Genomic DNA, 15,605 nt, shown 5'->3' with positions numbered 1-15,605 from the left:
CTCTTTGGTGGAAAATGGATATAAGATGCTCTACCAGTGATATCTTACACCAGTTCGCTTGCACCGTATTTACTCGCACACCTCTGACTTGTGTTGGCGGCAGTGTGGGCAAAGAGGTACGTTTTTGCACATTTGGTGGGATTGCTCTAAAGTGGCCCCCTATTGGACTATGGTGTTCGAAATTCTCACCAAAATTTTTCATAGACCTGTTCGGAAATCTATGGGCAGTGCTTTATTGCATATGCCACATGGGGCGTTGCCACGCTCTTGTCAGACCTTGGCAGGAGACTGCGTGGGGATATGATCGAGACCTTCAAAATACTGAAAGGAATCGACAAAATAGAGCAGAGAAGATTATTTACATTGTCCAATTTGACACGGACTAGAGGACATGTAATGAAGCTAAGGGGGGACAGGTTCAGGACTAATGTCAGGAAGTTCTGCTTCACTCAGAGAGTGGTTGACACCTGGAATGCCCTCCCAGAGGAGATTATTGCGGAATCGACCGTCCTAGGCTTCAAGAGCAAACTAGATGCATATCTCCTTAAGAGAGGCATATAAGGATATGGTGGACTATAAATTACTCCAGGTGTACACCTGGCAGGGCCTCCGCGTGTGCGGATCGCCGGACTTGAAGGACCGAAGGTCTGATCCGGAGATGGCAGTTCTTATGTTCTTATGTAGTAGACTGTTGTTGGCTGCACAGTGGAAGCAGGTGCACCCACCTACTCAGCAGCCTTTATTGGGAAAATTAGCGTTTATTTTTCGTATGTCTAAATTGACAGCTCTTATGCATAATCGCCTCTCCCAGTTTTTGAAGGTTTGGGATCCATACATGAAATGGTCATCGGCCTCCTAGTGGTCTCACCCAGCTACTTGGTTGTTTCTCATTGGTTTTCTGCACACACCTGGGTTGGGGGATTGGGGTGGGAGGGGTTGTGGATGGGGGGGTTTTGTTCTGCCTTGGATTGTTTTGTCTCGTACTGAAGAATCCCAGTATGACCTTTGGTGGGGTGGGGGGCTGTGAGTGTTTGGGTGGTTGTTTGCATTGTTTATGATTCTGTATGTTTTTGCAATTTTTCAATAAACTATATATAACAACAAAAAAATCAAAAAAATAATTTAACAGTACAAGCGAACATATTATATAAATAGAAACAAAAAGGGAAGAAGGGGAGAAATACAATCTATGGAAAGGAAAGCTGGGGAGAGGAAAAGAACAGAAGGAGGGGGGTTAAGAAAAAAATACTGCAAATCAAAGTCCTGCTGAGTCCTAACAACCGTAAACAATGGCAAGCTGAGAGGGAACAGTTAGGAGGCATTGATTAGTGGAGTGTTGTGATCTAGAAGTAGAATATGGTATGATCAGTTTACATCCCACAATGAAGGCGGGAGAATGGGCAGATTTTGTTTTTAAATGTAAGAACTAGAATTTAAAACGTTATACGGTGGGAAATTGGTAGCCAGTGAGCTTTTTTCATCAATTTTTATTTTTGCATTGTAGATGAGTTTTATTGCCATATTTTGAAAAGATTTGGAATCTTAGGATCTCTTTCTCGGTAATTCCAGAGTAGAGGAAATTGCAATAATCCAAGTGAGAGATAACTAAGGAATGGATCAGAATATTGAGGAATGCAAGTTCTAAAAGCAAAGAGATTGAACGAATCATCTTGAGTTTATAGAAACATTTTTGAACAACAGAACTAATATGATGGTCCAAAGCTAGTTTATTGTCTAGAATTATGCCTAACAGTTTAAGGGTTGTGTCCAATTTAATTGGGGGTCGATCGTATACAGATAGGAGCTACAAGTTCTTCTGTTTCCTTAGAGGGGGGAACAGGAGAGCCTTTGCTTTTCAATGTTATCATTGAGCCATTGGCTAAGTCTGTCCAATTTAAGATTGATTTCTTGTATCTCTGTACGGTTGTGTGTTTGGAGGGGGGTGTAAGAGTTGAATGTCATCAGCATAAGCAAATATTGTGAATCCTATTGACTAAGCAAGGGTCAGAAGAGGAGCAAGAGAGAGGATGAATAAAAGTGGTGATAATATTGAGTCTTGGGAGACTCCAAAGTCCTGCGTGTAGGAGGCAGAAATCGAGTTATCAAACATGAGCGATCAGAAAAGTAAGATTGAAACCATTTGAAAGCAATTCCTTTAATTCCTATAGATTGAAGTCTTTGCAGAAGTAAGGAGTGGTCTATAGTGTCAAATGCCGATGATAGGTCTGGTGAAATGAGAATGACTGATTGACAATGATCTAAAAAGTCCAAGATAGAAGTAGTCCTATGAGAGAAAGTCTTCAGATGTGATACAATTTAGAAAACGCATAAAAACTAACCCCCTCCTTTACTAATGTATAGCTTGGGTTTTAGCACCGGCAGCGGAATTCTATGAGCGTCGGAGCAGTTACCGCTGCTGCCGGCGCTAAAACCTGTGCTATGCGTTACTAAAGGGGGGAGGTATGTTATTTGAGGGCATATAAATGAATTGATTTTTTTTCTTTTTGGCAGGCAGGCCTGTTTTCTTTTTTTAAATAAGTTTCTGTATATATAGTAAATACAAGAAAAAGTCTACATTTTAGTATGTTTAATTGTATGTTGAATATTTGTTTGACATTAGTTATTATGAATGTTGTTGGGTAACCCACTCAGAACTGCAGGCTATAACATTTTTAAATAAATCATAGGACAAGAGAGTTGTTTACTTGCAACTGGGGTCTCCATAAACAGCAAGAAATTACAACCACATTTTGCCTCCTACCACCTCCACACTTTAAAAATATATACTTTCTAAGTTGTGAGACAGACTGCCTGCTGTCGTCGGCTCAAGACAGACAGTGATTTTAAAATGAAATAATTTGTGCTGCGGTAAAGTCTGCTCGGCTGTCCCCCGAGGGAATGTCACAGATACTGATGGCTGCATTTCCCTGCTGTCTATGGAGAACCAATTATATAGTTAAGCAGCTTTACCTTTTTTGTTTGTCTTTGATTTGAGTTCTGATTGCTTATGTTTAAAAGATAGCATTTTAAATGTGACTTTTAACCTCCAGGTACAAGTGTTCTTGCTAATGGAGCAGGAGCTTACTGCTGATGAAGATATTTCAAGGTAAATTCTGTTCTTTGGAAGCAGATTTTTCCTTGTCAGAAAATCACTAGGCTCTTGGGTACCATCTAGTGGGTTGATTCAGAATAACACTTTCTTATTTGTATTTAATGCAGATTTGAAGTAGAAAACTGGGATGTTGTGTACATGTAATTTACCAGAGGCAGGATTAAGCTATCAAAGTGATTTTTTTATATGAAGGAAATGTCTATCTAATACCTTCCCAGCACCAGCTTTTATAAAGCAGCACATCTGTTAATTATTCTCTATTCATTTTAGGACTTCTGGCCCATCTGTGGCTGGTTTAGAAACAACATACACAGGAGGCAATGGCTTTTCCACATCATACAACAGCCAGAGATGGTTAAATCTTTACTTGTCTGCTTGTAAATTTCTGGATTTGGCTTTGGCATTACCCTCAGAAAATTTGCCTCAGTTTCAGATGTAAGTAAACAGTCTCTGTGGACTGTGCGTATTAATACATTGCATGTTAAATGTTGGGTCCTTAGTACAGTAAAACCTTGGATTGCAAGTAACTTGGTTTGCAAGACAAGCAAAACATTTGATTAAATTGTAACTTGATATACAAGCAATGTCTTGCAATACAAGTATATACAGTATACACACATCACAACTGATGCTGCAGGAGTGCAGTGACTGTTCTAAATGAGTGAGGTCTTGCAATACAAGTACGTATAGAATTTTGTATTAAAGTTTTTGAGTTGTGGAATGAATCGTCTGAGTTTCCATTATTTCCTATGGGGAAATTTGCTTTGATATACGAGTGCTTTGGATTACAAGCATGCTTCTGGAACAAATAATAACAATAATAACAGTTTATATACCGCAGTACCGTGAAGTTCTATGCGGTTTACAATGATTAGAAAGCTGCTACAAATTGAGTGGAACTTACATAGTTGGAGATTAGCGACTAACAGTTTAAGAGATCAGTTGTTATGGGAGAGATTGAGATAGGAGATTGTGATGGGAGAGTTTGTGCAGATCAGCTACCAAGGTACTTCAGGAACAGGTATGTTTTTAGGTGTTTCCTAAATTCACCATAGTTATTTGCGTGCATAATTAGTTTTTCCAGGTCTTTGACCCATAATGCTGCTTGATAAGAGAGGAGATGTTGATGGTGTTTTTTAAATTTACATCCTCTAACCGGTGGGGAGACGAACTTCAGATGTGCGCTTCTCTTATGTCTAATGGTTGAGAAGGAGAAGAGGTCAGTTATATATTTAGGGGCTAAATTGCCGTAGGGGTAGCTTCAGAGAGAGAAGTAACGAATAGGATAATGATTGTAAAGTCTGCGTAACTAAATAGTTTTATACCCCACTGGGCCAGCTGCATGCCTAGTGATGACATGTACACATTGAAGAGCAGTGGGGATATTGGTGACCCCTGTGGAATGCCAGATGGGTTTCTCCAGGTAATAGAGAGGTTGTAATTGAAACGAGCTTGATAGGTGCGGGACATAAGGAAACCTCAGAACCAGTCAAATACCTCTCCTCTGATGCCAATTGCGTCTAAGCATTGTAACAATTTCTCATGATCCACCAAGTCAAAGGCCGAACTCATGTCAAATTGCATGATCAGGACGTTATGGCCCATGCTAAATAAAGAGCGTAAGTTATCCAAGATCGCCGCAATTACTGTTTCGGTGCTAAACAGAGGTCTGAAACCAGATTGGGTTTTGTGTAAAAGAGAGAACTGATCAAGGTAATTCATCAGTTGGGTATGTACCAGTCCTTCCATGATTTTTACTGGTCTATAGTTGGTTGCTGATGCTAAGGATTGTTTACAATTTTTTGGAATTGGGGTAATTATAATGTGACGGTTATTAGTTAGGAATTTTCCATTTTTAAAATTATCGGTCAGATAATTCCACAATGTTAGTTTAAAGTCTAATGGGGCTGCTTTCATAATGTCAGGGGGACAGGGATTACATTACATTACATTACAGATTTCTATTCCGCTTGTGCCTTGCGGTTCTAAGCGGATTACAAATTAAGAGACTGTATAATTTCTGGAATAATACAGTATATAGAATCAGGAAAGTATCAAGATCCAGAATGCAGTGATTTAGTGTACTTGTTATATAGTTTGATGTAATTATTCCATTCTAGATCTTGAAAGGAGTTCCAAATCATATCCGCTGGTATTTCATTTCCTTGTATGTTGGCTATTTGTTGTGCACATATGTTGTTTGTCGAACAGTTGTTTCTTAGGTTTATAATTTTTGAATCAAAATGCTGTGCTAGATCATTTGCTGAAGGTAGCTTAATATTATGTATGGATTGAGTGTGGCGTTTGGTGTTAAATAAATTTGTATCCAAGTTGAACAATTCTTTTGTGTTGATTCCTTTCGAGCTGGTATTGGATGTGCTAATTTTGGATGAATAAAATGCTTTACGTTTTTTTTTTTTAATATAAATTGTTTGTAGCTTTTTGTTGGATCTCCAATTGTTTCGGTCTGATATTTTTCCCATTTTTTTCCAGATCCTTTCTAGTTGTCTTACTAATTGTTTCGTTTTTAATAGTTTGGAGTCGAACCATTTATTATATTTATTTGAGCAGTTTTTACTGTTTCATTTAGGAGCGATTTTATCTAAGATGGATGTGCTTGTTTTCATCCAATGATCCCAAAAATCATCCCCTTCTCCTATTTCCTCTCGTAATTCGTATTGTGACCAATATTCCTCTGGATTGACATGACCAAGGTTTTACTGTACATCGGTTCATCTGGATTTTGCTGCTTCATTTTTTAGGTAGAATTTTTAATAAAGTGATTTTATTTTGGGCTCCTGCTCTCATCCTGGTTATTTGTGACTTTTCCACTCCTTGCATTTTTGAGCACCAGATTTCACCATCCTATTGCCTCCCTCATTTTAGGAACATAAGGGGCTCTTTTACTAAAGCTTAACATACACTAACTGACTTTAGGATGTGCTAAGTGCCATTTAGCCCATGAGTATAAAACAGAACATGCAGCTTTAGTAAAAGGGTCCCTTAATTTGCTTGCTTATCCTTAATTGTTTTAGGAATTGATTTTGGTACCCAGCTCCCCAAATCAGGTACTTACATCTTTTGAAAATTTATTCCAGCTTATCTGTGACATGCCACACTTTGATGCACAAAAATTATGTTTTGATTCTGCCATCTGTTGAAGTAATCTCAAGGGCAATGAAAACATAAATAAAATCCAACACTTTTATTCTCCTCTTCATAAGCCTATTCATTAGATTTTTCTTTTTTTTTTTTATAAATCTTTATTCATTTTTAAATCAAATCAACAAGTGCACAAAAATATATCATAAAGTATTTCCAATATAGCACTATAATATCTAACACATAAAAACTAATAGTGTAAGATCGCCACCCACCCACACTTCATCACATTCTCAACAAAATAGAATATACTGTTTTATACAACATATTATAATATATCTTATTGAATTACATCCCAAATCCACCCTCCCCCTTGAGTGTGCTAAATAGAACTAAGAAAGAAAAGAAAAGGAAAAGAATTGATGCCTATTCATCACAATATTTTTCCAATGGCCCCCATATCTTTGCAAAGTTATTATATGTCCCTTTTTGTACTGCTATTGCTCTTTCCATCTTAAAAATATGGCATAACGAATTCCACCAGAATGTATAATTAAGATTCTTGTAATTTTTCCAGTTATTGGTTATATGTTGAATGGCAACCCCTGTCATAACTAATAAAAGTTTATTATGTGACGATATTTGACTCTTCTTCCTCATAGCCATTCCAAATATAACAGTATCATAGGAAAGCGCAACATGGTTTTCCAGTAAAGAGTTTACTTGAGTCCAGATTGAATTCCAAAATAACTTGATGAAGGGACAATAATAAAGTAGATGATCTAATGTCCCTGGTTCCAGATTACAGTGCCAGCATTTATTGGACTTAGAGCTATCTAATTTTTGTAAACGAACAGGGGTCCAAAACGTACTATGCATCAAAAAGAACCAAGTTTGCCTCGTAGATGCTGACATCAAATCAAAATCGAAAACCTATCTAATCTAGAATATGAGTCTTCCCGGCAAAACAAGAGTAGTCTCACGCAGATCAACCCATCCAGCGTCGGACATGCTCTTCCGCAGTGCTTGTCCTCTGATATGAGGCTACTGCTCGAGGAAGCAGATGTGCCCTCTAGACATATCCCCACCCACAATTAGCGCGATAGTTAACTGTAACCTCAATTTGAAAGCATCTTCAAAAGAAGTCGTCCTTTGGCCCATTTGGGGCATACTGTACATATTCAGCAAGAAAAGTTATTTTGTCCTCCCTACCCACCACCCAAATCATTCCCCATTTCAGACAAACCAGTCTTTTTTATGCAGTGCCCTCTTTTTTTGAGTTAAAGACTGAGAAGACAACTTTCCCTCTCTAATTTCTCCATTTTAGATGGCATCAGTCACACCCCCTGCAAAAAAGCAACAGCCACCATGGTACTCTTCTGCTTTATATGGATATTTAAGTGCCCCCACCCCTAACTCCCTGTATATACATTCCTTTCTTTCGCCTCTCTTCCTAACTCTGACTAACCATGCACATCTCCATCCAACCAACCAATGGCACTGCCACATCTGCCATTTTCTGGTTTAGTACCTTATATTTCCTGAGCGTCCATAATTACACCTGAGCCTTTCCAGCCACCACATCCAGTTCCCTCTCATTAACCTAGATAACTCAGCTTCCTATCCATTCTTCACTTCCTTCCCTAGTCATTGCATATCATCCCTTCAACTGTCTCCTGCCTCTCCGTTCCATGCTTTCATAAGCCCAAAGATCACTCATTCCATTCACTCTCCCAGCCCTACCCCCCATCCCATATCTTTCCAGTCAGGTTTTAAGATAAGTTGATTTTATTTTTATAATACAAAGTGAAGTTGGACTGATGATATGAGAGATCAAGAGAAGTTTGAAAAATGACATGCTGTCTTTCTCATGATGGCGCATGATAATTATAGAAAGTAACTGTGTTGGTTTGTTCACCAGAGAGCTTTATAAAGGCAACATGGGCACTTATATGCCTTTATAACAGAGCCACTCAGAATCAGCTCCTGTGTATAAATTAATGCATGTGTTCTACACTGTTAGCTAAAGGCAGTTTAGCAAGTCCCAAGTAAATAAATTTATGAAATACGTACATAAGTTTCAACTTGGCCTTTGGGTACCCCAGCATACATATCACCTAGAAGTGGGCATACTCTTTTTGTTATTTTATTTATATACCTGTATATCCCAAGTGATTGTACTTTATCATATTTCCCTATCTGCCCCAGTGGGCTCAAACTCTAGTGTACCTGGAGCAATGGGGGGATTAAGAGACTTGCCCAGGGTCACAAGGAGCAGCGAGGGATTTGAACCCACAACCTCAGGGTGCTGAAGCTGTAGCGCCTTTTAACTTGTGTTTAACCATGTGCAATTTTATAAGCTCTCTTTTCTGAGTGCAAGCCATTCTTTGCGTGTGAAACGTGGTTTACAAAACTATCCCCATGGGCTTTACTGTAGTCCTAATAAGGTCGACCACAGTAGCAGTCCTGGTGATTCCTATTTATGATAGGACAATGTGAGGAACACCCCAGAGGAAGTTGTTTTGTATATGCTGTTCCAGATTCTTAGTTAGAGGCTGACAGAGTGCCATATCTGTTTGTCTTACATTCTGCATTTGAGATCAGATAGCTTGAGTTGTTTGTTTGCCTGGGCAGCTGAAAGAGAATTCTTCTATCTGTATTCAGCTCACAGGCACTTCTTTTCAAGGGATGGAAATAGTACTAAAGACCCCTTTTATGACAGGTATCGCTGGGCCTTTATTCCAGAAGCTTCTGATGATTCAGGCTTGGAAGTCCGAAGACAGGGTACACATCAAAGGGAATTTAAGCCCTATGTGGTACGACTAGCAAAACTGCTACGGAAGAGGGCAAAGGTATTTTCTTGATTTCCTACCGTACTTGATTGGATGAAGACATGAGCCTTTCAGTTGTAGTCTCCCATTTTTTTGCTAAATGGTTACCCTAGTAGAGAGGCCCTTGAATAAGTATTGCCATAGAGCAGTGGTCTCAAACTCGCGGCCCGGGAGCCACATGAGGCCCACTAGGTACTGTTTTGAGGCCCTCGGTATATTTATCATAATCACAAAAGTAAAATAAAACAGTTTTCTTGATCATATGTCTCTTTAGCTATAAATGACAATATTATCATTAAGACTTAGCCCAAAGGAAAGATTTATAAACTATAAAGAGTTTTACCTCATGCAAAATTGTCATTTCTTTAATAAGACATTAACTATTTTTTTCTGCGGCCCTTCAAGTACCTTCAAATCCAAAATGTGGCCCTGCAAAGGGTTTAAGTTTGAGACCTCTGCCATGGAGCAACAGGCCCAAGATCCATGAAGCTCAGTATCCCGTTTTCAAGTGGCCACAAGTATCTGGCAAGATCCTGTGCCTAGAAGTGTCCCATGGGTATTCTGGTTGAAGCCCTCTACTCCCAGTGCACTGGACTGTCCTGTGACCTGGTGCCATCATTTCTGTGTTATTTAATTGCAAGTAGTAAACTGCTGTATTTATTTCAGAATAGTACAGAAACACTTCCCTGAATGTAAAATTAGCAGTTTGAAAGGGGAAGGTAACTAATGAAAATATAGACGTGAGGCTTATTCTCCTTTCATTATGACTGAACATGTCAGGCCCGCTAAAAGCCTGACGTGTTCAGTCATCACAGATATTGAAAGACTTTCTTCTGCCCTTTTTTCTTTTCTTCTTTCCTTCCTTCCTTCCTTTTATATTGTAAAACTTCCCTTATGTGATACCCCTCAAAGGACAGCCTATCAAATACTTAAACTTGCCTCATGCTCCAAAAGTATATTTTCTGTTGCTTTCAACTGTACCGTATTTATGGAAGGCAACAAGGAAAAATATTTATCAGGAAGAGGGGTAGAACTGTCTGAATATTTTCAACTACAAAGAGAAATGTGAAGATTTTTAAAATGGTTTTCAGTTGACAGAGAGCAAACATGGAAAAGCTGCACCATCTGATAGAGAGCAAAACACATCTGTGTTTGTTTATTGCTCTAAAGCTGGAGTATTACTATATTTGCATAATTGAGAAAGTATAATGACCACAAACGCTTACAACTTCCACTGCGTTTACTCTCTCCATATATAGCACATTGAGCACTTGTGTTGGTGTGGCATATGATTTGCAAAGACCACCCGCTAGTGCATTCCTTACAAAACCATGGGAGCTACTAAGCATAGACATGCTGGAGCTGCAGGAGAGGAAATAGATATTACAGCTGGCTGGAGAAAGGCTGAAGTAGGCTTGGGCCAATGCAGTAAACTGCTTAATGCTATAGCACCAAGAAACATCTACTAATGCAAATCTTTCCCCAATATGTTATAAAGATCTTTCAAGAACGTTTCTCTAGTGGTCTATCATGAGCCATCAGAAGCGGCACCCCAAATATATCAAGTATTCATTCAATGTTTCCTCATTGGCTCTTGTACCACAATAATATTTTATAGAATTTTTATAATTTAGTCATTTTACACTTTTTATCTTGTTTAATAATAACTATTTTAGCTTAGAATGAACTTATCTTTTTTTTGCAGTCCTGGTTCTGAACAAACTACCACCAACGCCGACATGTGGCAAAAGATTACTAGTTAACTTCCTAAACATGGTGGGCACCCACGCTGCTCCAACAAACAGCAGTGTGGATGCCCGCCATGTTTAGGAAGTTGTTTAACTATTAAATCTTTTGCCACGCCCTGAAGCAGTAGAAATGCACGAAACATGCATGTCGGCGTTGGTGGCTTGCTTCTCCTGGTGGTAGTTGGTTCAGAACCAGGACTGCAAAAAAAAGATAAGTTCATTCTAAGCTGAAATAGTTATTATTAAACAAGATAAAAAGTGTAAAATGACTAAATTATAAAAATTCTATAAAGTATTATTGTGGTACAAGAGCCGATAAGGAAACATTGAATGAATACTTGATGTATTTGGGGTGCCACTTCTGATCCTAATGATACACCACTAGAGAAACGTTCTTGAAAGATCTTTAACATATTGGGGAAAGATTTGCATTAGTAGATGTTTCATGGTTTGACTGCAAATCTATAATAAAAATCTCAGCTAGTGTAATTGATTACACCATAGCACAGCAGCTTACTCAGTTTTTCCTATACTGGTCTTACTCCTGAAGCAGAAAATCTGTGGTAAAACCAGTGCACTTAAGGAATAGCACAGCGGACATTTACACGCCTGAATAGGAAATGGCTCGCAAGTTAAAGAAAGAACTGCACTGCAACTTAGTGTCGTCTTTTACTCTTCCTTTAATGCTGAACTAGTTCAGAGTTAGAGTAAAATGCAGATGCAAAGGGATCATGTGAGGTGAAGTACAGCAGCTAAAAGTTCACCTGTCTTTTTTTTTCACAGAAAAATCCTGAGGACGACAGCTCAGGGAGAATGCTAGACTGGGAGCCAGGACATTTGCTCTTAAGTGTTTGCACGGTTCGCAGCATGGAGCAGCTTCTGCCATTCTTCAATGTCCTCTGTCATGTTTTTAACAGCAAAGTGACTAGTAGGAATGTTGGACACTCAGGGAGCCCCATCCTCTACCCCAACTCTTACCCTAGTAAGGACATCAAACCAGAAAATCAAAAACTTTTCTCCAGCAAAAGCCGGCAGAAAATAGAAGAGATGGTGGAGAGGGACTTTCTGGAAGGTGTAATAAAATCTTGATCAACAAAGCAGAAGACACTTTTTTTGCTTGCGTGTAATGGAACGAAATGAAACATTTACAAATTGTATAGATTTTTTTTTTTTTTTTACTTTTTATTGTAACAAACATAATTCACAGTTCTGGTTGTACTGTATTTAAATATTTTTATTTGTAAATAAAATCAGAGCACTCTGGATGTGGCTTGAATCAAGTTCAAATATTGTTGGACTCTAAGGATTATGATGCCCTAATATATAAATATATATATACAGTTTTGTTTTGTCTTTTAACAAATGTAAAATTCAAGTTCTAAAATAAAAGTTGTACATTTTCTTCATTTTGTTCCAAGTATGTAACCTCTGTGCATTTCGAAAACAGAATTTAGATGTAGTTCAAATCAAGCTTTGCCCATTGCATTTGTTATGTGTGTTGGAATCCACTTGAAACAAATGACAAACTATTTACACTTCTCCCTCCATATTCGTGGTTTCAGCATTCACGGTTTTGATTATTCACGGTTTTCAGCTTGCATAGAGAAATCGCTGATTCCAAGCGTTTACAGAGAAAAATCGCTGATTCCTAGCACTTTCTTCACCGTGTTTTGCCTCTCCTTGAGGTCTCTCACCATGTTATTCATGGTTTCACCAAATTCACGATGGTTTTTAATAGAAAACAGCAAATAACATATGAAAATGTTGTTTTTTGGTTTTTCTGTATTTGCGGTTCTGTTAATTCCCTATCACACTGAATACAGAGGGAGAAGTGTATTTACTTTATGCCACTTCATATTCTGCATTTCTCAGGAAGGTAGAGAGCAAAAAAAAAAATGCTAATAATACAGTTGAACACATAGAATAATGATAATAATACAATTGAACACAGAGAATGAATATTTATTTAATAAATTTTATAAGCCATCTATAGCAGTGTTTTTCAACCTTTTTACACCTATGGACCGGCAGAAATAAAATAATTATTTTGTGGACCGGCATCGGTCTGTGGACCGGCGGTTGAAGAACACTGGGCTAAGTCGTGGGCCAGACCCCGCCCATCACTACCCAATCTCCACCCCAGACCCCACCCCCATAATAGTACTAATTGCACCTTGCACGTCCTGTGCCTCATCTGGAAGCCTTCCCTCTGACGTTGCAACGTCAGAGAGAAGGCTTCCGGTACAGGCGCAGGATGACCGTGGGAGCCACTGCCCGTAGCTTTGTGCACTGAATCAGTTAGGAAGATAACGCCACATCGATCGCACTGTGGACCGGCAGTTGAAGAACACTGTGGACCGGCAGGAAATTTCTGTGGACCGGCACTGGTCCATGGACCGGTGGTTGAAGAACACTGATCTATAGAATCATATAGGCACTTTACAAAATAATATACACAAGATGCATGTACACGTAGATAATATAAAGATTCCAGCTGGGAGGAAAATCAAAATGTTGAATGTTTGGTTAGATTCAATGTTATCTATGAATGAACAAGTGCTGAGTGTTGTTAAATCTTTTTTTTTTTTTTTTCAAATGCTGCTGTTAAATGGGTTGAAGCCAATGCTACCAACCTATGATTTTCGAATTGTTCAGAATTTGGTGCTACAGAGACTGGATTATTGTAATTCAGTTTATTTGGGATTACAGTAGTATCAGTTAAGTGTCAAACACTGCAAGTGATATAGAATATTGCAGCACGTTTAATATGTGGAGGTAGTAAATTTGAACATGTGACCCCCCCCCCCCCCCTTTTATTACAACGATTGCATTGGTTTCCTGTCAGACATCATATTAGCTCCTTTTACTAAGGCGTGCTAACGTGCTCTTAATGTTAAGGCCCATAGCGTGCCTTAGTAAAAGGATCCCATCATTTTTTAAGTACTGGTGTTTCAAGCAATTAATGAAGGGATACCACCGTGGTATTTATCACAGGTTATAACAGTTTATCGTCCGCGCTGGGCATTACGATTGGAGGAGGCAAGGCCTCTATTTGTACAAAGGGTTCGGCAAGTGAAATATGCAAATACCAGAGCAATGGCCATTCAATATCAGGAGTGAAATTTTGAGTTGAGATTATTGATGTTCAAAGATTATTAAAAATGTCACTCTTTGTAGAAGCTTTTTTTCGGGGAGAGTGAGAGAGATTGATCTGTGTTGTAATAATGTTATTGAAGAGTAATATGCACTTTGCTATGTTTTGATGTATTTGTTATATTTTAACTTTGCGTCTTGGAACACGCTTAGTTTTAAATAAAATAGCTTGATAACACACACATTATAAAACTAACATTTAAGAAAATAGCACCACTGCTTTCAGCATGCAGAAAAGTTAGTTATCAAGATCAAAGTCTAGAGCAGGGGTAGGGAACTCCGGTCCTCGAGAGCCGTAATCCAGTCGGGTTTTTGGGATTTCCCCAATGAATATACATTGAAAGCAGTGCATGCAAATAGATTTCATGCATATTCATTGGGGAAATCCTGAAAACCCAACTGGATTACGGCTCTCGATGGTCTAGAGGAAATAAGAGGGCCTTCTTAAATGTCAGTGTCTGTCATTAATTCCACTGGTGGTTTATTTTGAGCAGTCATGCATATATGCAGTTGAGGTAATACATGCAAATCTAACTCATGCATATTTGAGGTTGCAGATGCCCTGGAAAATGGGATGCAACTTTGGTAATTACCCCTTCCCAAAATTTATGATGTTATTGGGGTTGTGGCTATACAACAAAAAAGCTATTCTTCTTGACCTTTGTGACTGAGTTTGTTGTAGCTCTACTCACACAAACCCACTTCTGTTAACGTCTCTTCTGGATTCCATACGCTAGGTGTTCACTCCCAATCTGCAATCCAGGAATTGCAGAAATCCAACACTTTTCTGAGCACATGCTCCTCCCCGTTGGACTGAGAGCTAGAGCCATATCCAGTTTCAATTTCTGTAAGGAATCCATGCAGAAGTCTTTTGAATTGATCAGCTTCCTTTTTTTTTTTTTTTTGCTTAAAATTCATCTTTTTAAAAATGTATTTATTCAGGTACTCAAGCATTTTTCTCTGTCTGTCCCAGTAGGCTTACAATCTATCTAATGTACCTGGGCCAATGGGGGGATCAAGTGACTTTACCAGGGTCACAAACAGCAGTGTGGATTTGTGAGGCTGTAGCTTTAACTGCTGCACCACACTCTGCCCACGAGAGTGGCTTCAGTGCCTTGAGACCCCTTTCCAGTGGTCCCATCAGGAAAGGATGCAATCCCACGGAGCTGGACTGCTGCTTCACTTGTCACAGGTTTAAGCACAGGCTGTATGTGTCGGGTTTCAGGGCGCAGGCTCATTTCCCACCCCCGATAGCTAGTGAGGATTAGTGGGGGTGGAGGTTACAGTCTGTTTCTAGCTGACTGGCAGTCTGAAGATTTTCAAGTTGGTCCATTTGGAGCTATTCTGAGGCAGAAAATTATTTTCTCCATGCAGCTGCTGTGTGAAAAAGGTGACAGGCAATGCAGTGGTTAGAGCTATAGCCTCAGCACCCTGATGTTGTGGGTTCAAATCCCATGCTGCACCTTATGACCCTGGACAAGTCACCTAATCCCCTATTACCCAGGCACATTAGATAGTGTAAAATGCTTGAGTACCTGAATGTACATCACTTAGGCTATAAGTGGTAAATAAAATATTTCCACTGGGAACTTTAAGAGTGTCTTATCAAATGTTTTAAACATCATTTTTCATATTTCCCTAAGGTAGGGTTCATGTCCC

The 15,605-nt window shown here is 39.0% G+C and overlaps 1 protein-coding gene across 3 annotated transcripts in view; it reads left to right on the top strand.

Annotated features, from left to right (window-relative positions):
• DOP1A (DOP1 leucine zipper like protein A) overlaps window positions 1-12,199 on the top strand; it is a 284,642-nt gene extending 272,443 nt beyond the window's left edge. For 2 of the 3 annotated variants that reach the window (XM_033937930.1, XM_033937928.1), the window contains 4 exons: window positions 3,051-3,106; window positions 3,383-3,547; window positions 8,937-9,066; window positions 11,577-11,882. In XM_033937930.1, the coding sequence (XP_033793821.1) occupies window positions 3,051-3,106; window positions 3,383-3,547; window positions 8,937-9,066; window positions 11,577-11,882 (657 nt within the window). Of the gene's footprint in view, window positions 1-3,050; window positions 3,107-3,382; window positions 3,548-8,936; window positions 9,067-11,576 lie in introns of all 3 variants that reach the window. The other variant, XM_033937929.1, reaches the window with a different exon arrangement.
• Window positions 12,200-15,605: the final 3,406 nt, after the last annotated feature.

This window comes from Geotrypetes seraphini, chromosome 3 (genome assembly GCF_902459505.1).
Source record: "Geotrypetes seraphini chromosome 3, aGeoSer1.1, whole genome shotgun sequence".
Taxonomy (NCBI): domain Eukaryota; kingdom Metazoa; phylum Chordata; class Amphibia; order Gymnophiona; family Dermophiidae; genus Geotrypetes; species Geotrypetes seraphini.
This window is presented reverse-complemented; position numbering and strand designations above follow the sequence as displayed.